The sequence below is a fragment of the Octopus bimaculoides genome, chromosome 20, assembly GCF_001194135.2.
Source record: "Octopus bimaculoides isolate UCB-OBI-ISO-001 chromosome 20, ASM119413v2, whole genome shotgun sequence".
Classification (NCBI taxonomy): Eukaryota; Metazoa; Mollusca; class Cephalopoda; order Octopoda; family Octopodidae; genus Octopus; species Octopus bimaculoides.
Window position 1 is genome coordinate 13869658 of NC_069000.1, and position 5389 is coordinate 13875046.

The 5389-nt window shown below is 34.7% G+C and overlaps 1 protein-coding gene and 1 long non-coding RNA gene across 4 annotated transcripts in view; one reads left to right on the top strand and one right to left on the bottom strand.

Moving 5' to 3' along the window:
* Positions 1 to 1165, top strand: part of LOC106882430 (transmembrane protein 143) — a 31055-nt gene extending 29890 nt beyond the window's left edge. For all 3 annotated transcript variants that reach the window (XM_014933108.2, XM_014933106.2, XM_014933107.2), the window contains exon 6: positions 844 to 1165. In XM_014933108.2, the coding sequence (XP_014788594.1) occupies positions 844 to 1085 (242 nt within the window). In that variant the 3' untranslated portion in view covers positions 1086 to 1165. The remainder of the gene's footprint in view (positions 1 to 843) is intronic.
* Positions 1 to 5389, bottom strand: part of LOC128250342 (uncharacterized) — an 11694-nt gene that overhangs the window by 5283 nt on the left and 1022 nt on the right. Inside the window, exon 2 of the long non-coding RNA XR_008266370.1 lies at positions 3143 to 3333. This is a non-coding gene — a long non-coding RNA (uncharacterized LOC128250342). The remainder of the gene's footprint in view (positions 1 to 3142; positions 3334 to 5389) is intronic.

Below are 5389 nucleotides of genomic sequence, written 5' to 3' on the forward strand. Positions count from 1 at the left end.
TATAGCTGATCATGTATGGAAAAATGGAAACCACCTCCCCCTGTGGGATGAAGTTAAAATAATAGACAGGGAACAACACTGGAAAATACGAAAACTAAAAGAAGCAGCACATATGCTAGGACACAACAACCTCCTAAGCAGACCGAGTGCAGATATGAATAGCATATGGGAACCGGTATTGAGGAAGGATAGAAAAATAATAGATTTATAAGCCTTAAAATTCACCCCATAATTGCCCACAGGCATATGGCGTAGTGGTTAAGAGCGCAGGCTACTAACCCCAAGGTTCCGAGTTCGATTCATGGCAGCGACCTGAATAATAATAATAGTAACATCGATAGGAATGAGAACCCAGGTTCGAAATTTCCCCAAGACACCTGACGAAGGCTGGAGGGTATATCAGCCAAAACGTTGTGTTAACAACAAACAAGATGAGGACGAATATCCGTCAAATGTAGATAATGTAAATAATGTAAATAATTCCTCATCTCTTAAATATAGAACTGTATTATCAAATTCATCATTATCATCATCGTCGTTTAACGTCCGCTTTCCATGCTAGCATGGGTTGGACGATTTGACATATTTAGTCATGGGGAAGTAATTACCTGCCTTGGAAACAGATAAGGATTGGTGACAAGAAGGGCAGCTAGCTGTAGTAAATCTATCTCAAATAAATTCTGTTCAACCCCTGCGAACATGGAAGAGTAGATGTTAATGATGATGATACTGTAGTAGTATTAGTAGCAGTGTATGAATTCTGTAATTTCTTTTAACTGATAAATCAACTGTCTTAATATATATATATTATAAAAACTATTTTTCACTTTGTGATTCTTTCAGATGGGATATCCAATAAAATACTGGAGCAAAACATTGAAAAATGGATTTTCTCTGTAACTGGTACCAGAATAGAGTTTGATGCTAGAGAAGCAATTGCTCTACTAAAATCTTTTGATATTCTTCATTATGTGAACAATCAACTAGTTGTTCAACCTTTGAAATTGGCTACAGACACACTTTCCAAAAATTTCACACCAAATAAAACTTTCAGAGATAATTCGTTGAAAATAAATATCTCGTAGAAAGTAAACTAGAAAAACTTTTTTATATCTATTTAAATTTTTTATATATTATACATTTTATTAAAATGTTACTGATTGTTTTTTTTTGTTGTGAAACTTTACTTTCTCATTTCAGCATTTCTGACATGGGAAATTACAAAAATATTTATCAGAAGATTTAAGTAATTATTATTATTATTATTATTCCACCAAAGTTGACTTTGCCTTTCATCCTTTTGGGGTCGATAAATTAAGTACCAGTTGCATACTGGAGTGAATCTAATCGACTGGCCCCTCCCCCAAAATTTCAGGTCTTGTTCCTAGAGTACAAAAGATTATTATTATTATTAAGGCAGTGAGCTGGCAGAATCATTAGCATGTGGGGCAAAATGATAAGCTGTATTTCATCTGCTGCTATATTCTGAGTTCAAATTCTGTTGAGGTTGACTTTGCCTTTTATTGGGGTGGATGAAATAAGTACCAGTTATGCACTGGGGTCAATATAATCAACTAGCCCCCTACCCCCACAAAAATTTTCAAGGCCATGTGCTTAGAGTAGAAATAATAATAATTATTATTATTATTGTTATTATTATTAAGTGCATGGCCTAGTAGTTGGCGTGTTGCACTCATGCAGTCATGATTTCAAATCCTAGACTGGGTGGTGCATTGTGTTCTTGATCAAAACACTTCAGCTTACGATGTTCTGCAATCACTTTGACACCTGATGTGTCACCTGTTCAGACAACATTGATTTGATGGAGGGTGTGAGTTAATGTACAGGGCATACATATGATCACTATAAATGAATCATTTTTGCAGGCTGCTCTGCCAAAGGCTGAACACTCATACATTGTCTTTGATGGGAGAGTCCATTATTATTATTATAACCATCAAAGGTGATGAGCTGGCAGAATCATTACTATGCCAGGCAGACTGCTTCATGATTTTCTTTATGTTCTGAGTTTAAAATTCCACTGAGGTCAACTTTGCCTTTCATCCTTTCAGAATCAATAAAATAAATACCAGTGAAACACTGGGGTCAATATAATCAACATACCTCCACTCCACTAAAATTGCTGGCCATGTGCCAAAAATCAAAAAGATTATTAATAATAATTATAAAAATAGTAAAAATGACGATGATAATAATCCTTTCTACCGTAGGCACAAGACCTGGAATTTTGTGGGTAAGAGCTAGTTGATTACATTGAGTCCGATGCTTGATTATTACTTATTTCTTCAACCCTGAAAGGATGAAAGTAAAGTTGACTTCAGCAGAATTTGAACTCAGAATGTAGAGCCTGAAGAAAGGCTACTAAGGATTTTATCTGATATGCTTACCACTCTGCCATCTTGCTGGCTTTATAATCCTTTTTAACTATAGACACAAGGCCTGAAATTTTGGGAGAGGTAGTAGGTTGATTACATCAACCCCAGTGCTTGACTGATACTTATTCAATTGATCCTGAAAGGATGAAAGACAAAAGTCAACCTTGGACAAAAAAAACCACTGAGCATCTTGTTTGGCTTGCTAACGATTTTGCTAGTTTGCCATTTCAATGATTATAACTAATAATTAGATTATTAAATACAATCAAGTGCACTAAATCATTGGAAAGCAAGGAATGAGGGAACAGAAAGCAATAATAAGTAAAGCTAGTCAAAAGTAGATGCATGTTACATAGAATAAAACATGAAAAGAAACAGCAAAACAGCAAAAGTGCCAAAAAGGGGAAAGGACGCTTAGGCACATCAGAAATAGTGTTGGCAAATTTCAGGAAGCATGAAATTTTTGGAGGGTTTAATATCATGACAGTTAACAACTGACACATGCTTTCATGATTCTGAGCATAGAAAAATGTTTCTGAAAGTCATGGGTGCTGCACTATCTTTTGATGTTATAAGGATGTCCATAAATGGTAGAGGTATTGAATTCAAAAGAGTAGCCAAATTTGTTGTTGAAAAGGTGGTGGATAATTTTATGGGCTTCTACCAAATCAGCTACCTTGTATCAAAACTTTAGTATGTGAAATGTTCAGAGATGTAAGACATTGATGATATGGTAAGTGACTTACGGAAGGAATTCATTTGGTTGTACATATCTGGGCAGCTTCCAGTAGATTGATATTCAGCTCAGATGGTGGTTCCTGACTGCAGATGCAAACTGTAAGATCAGTGGTTCTCAACTAGGGTCCGAATGACTCCAGGGGTTGGGGTCCATATAAGATTTTTAGGGTCCACACGAGCAAAATAGTAAATTGGGTACCTACAGTAGTATATAAAGCATCTGTGAAAAAATTTTCCTTTAGATTTATTTATTGCAAGAAACAGCTATGTTTCTTTCTCTGACATTTTACATAGTTCAAGCTACACAAGTGAACTTAGGAAAAATACACAAAAGCTGTTTTGAAAGAAGTATCTATAAAATTAGTTTTTAAACATCGAATGGCTATGGGGATCCACCAGAATAAAATAGCAATCAAGGGGGTCCGTAGATAAAAATGGTTTGAGAACCACTGCTTTAAATAGATGGTGAATGACTGATGCCGATTTTATTGCGTGAACCAATATTACAAAAGAAACTATTTAGCTAATTTTCAGACAGACTTTCAATATATCATCATCTACCATTCTCAAATATCCCCTTAAAATGTAACATTTAATAAATAGTAAGAAAATGTGATGTTTCTTAATGATTTTATCTTACCTGGTGTTCTTTGGCCGTAGACTGGCTATGCCTGAAAAGACCGGTGATTAAAAGCAATCCACTCGTGACCATTCATGCGAATTATCTAAGGTTATGCTAATATGTCTCCTTTTATTTTTTCACCAAGACGGTAAAGATTAATTTGATGGAGATTTTTGCTATCATTTCTAGCAAATTTTTTAAAGGGAGGTCACTCCAAAATAATTCCAATGGGAAATAACTCTATCGGGGTCGGTCGTGTCCATGACTATTTTCGGCAACATTGACGCTACGATATAGATAAATATGATGAATGGCGTTAATATTCAATCTGAATTATTAGGGAGTAATGAGCAACTGGAACGGGAAGGAAGTTTTAAAAGAGATGTAGTTCTACAAAAGACACTGTGATAAACTATTTACTGTCTAGATCTTTTTTATTATTTATTTTCTGTTATCTTTTATTTGTTTTAGTCACTAAACCGTACCCATATTGTGACATTCAAACAAATCGACCCCTATACTTATTTTTAAGTATAGTAAACGAACCAGCAAAGGTCGCCAAGCGGTGGAGGACAAACACAAAGATACAGAAATATATATATTGACGGAGGAAGGGGTGCAAAACTAGTAACCGGTGTAGAATGAGTAATTTCTAATTTCTTGTTATTTTCCCCCTACGTGTTTGAAACCATTACATTTCAAGTGTTGCATCATCTTTGGGAGTAAAAATTAGTCAGCATGGTTGTTGTTACAGTTGAGAGAGTTTGGAACATCGATAACAGATACTTTTTTTTTTTTTTTTCAAGAAATTTTTCTTCAACTTTGACCCAGTTGTAATTGAGGTTGCTAATAAAATATCTAGACAATTTTTGGTGTTTAACAATCAATATTCTTATCTCTGTTGGATTCCAAGTCAATTTTTTCCCCATACTAATATTTAATTTGATAAAATTCAATTCTCAAAAAAATGATATCTAAAATGGGGTAAAATGAGTAATGGCTGCTTCAATAATTTGTTCTGTTTAACTTCATGGTGCATAAATATATCACAAAGCAGACACTCCAGCAGATCGTGAAGCATCAATAGAGAATATTTTATGCTGAGCTTTTTGATTTAGTTGAATTTCATTAATTTCATATTATGTGCAATTTTTCCATGAGCCTCCTTCAATTATTTTCAATATTTAAAATTTTTGTAGAATTTGCGATCTTTCTAATGACTAAGGATGGATAGTGGTGTGTATGAGTCTGCTTTGAAATGCAATTCTAGAGAATTGAAGAGGCAGACTTACCTTGTCTTGTTTTACTCATTTTGCCCCAGCTAAAATTGTCTTTTATATACTCAAAGAGAACGGTGATAATTTTCTGAAATAGTGATCTGAATATGTGTATTATAGCGTTTTTAATGCATTTAGAGAAGGTAATTTGCTTAGCTGATATAATTTTTGTAAGGTAGTGAACATAGGCTATGTGGTAAGTAGCTTGCTTACCAACCACATGGTTCCGGGTTCAGTCCCACTGCGTGGCATCTTGGGTAAGTGTCTTCTACTATAGCCTCGGGCTGACCAAAGCCTTTTGAGTGGATTTGGTAGACGGAAACTGAAAGAAGCCCGTCGTATATATGTATATATAT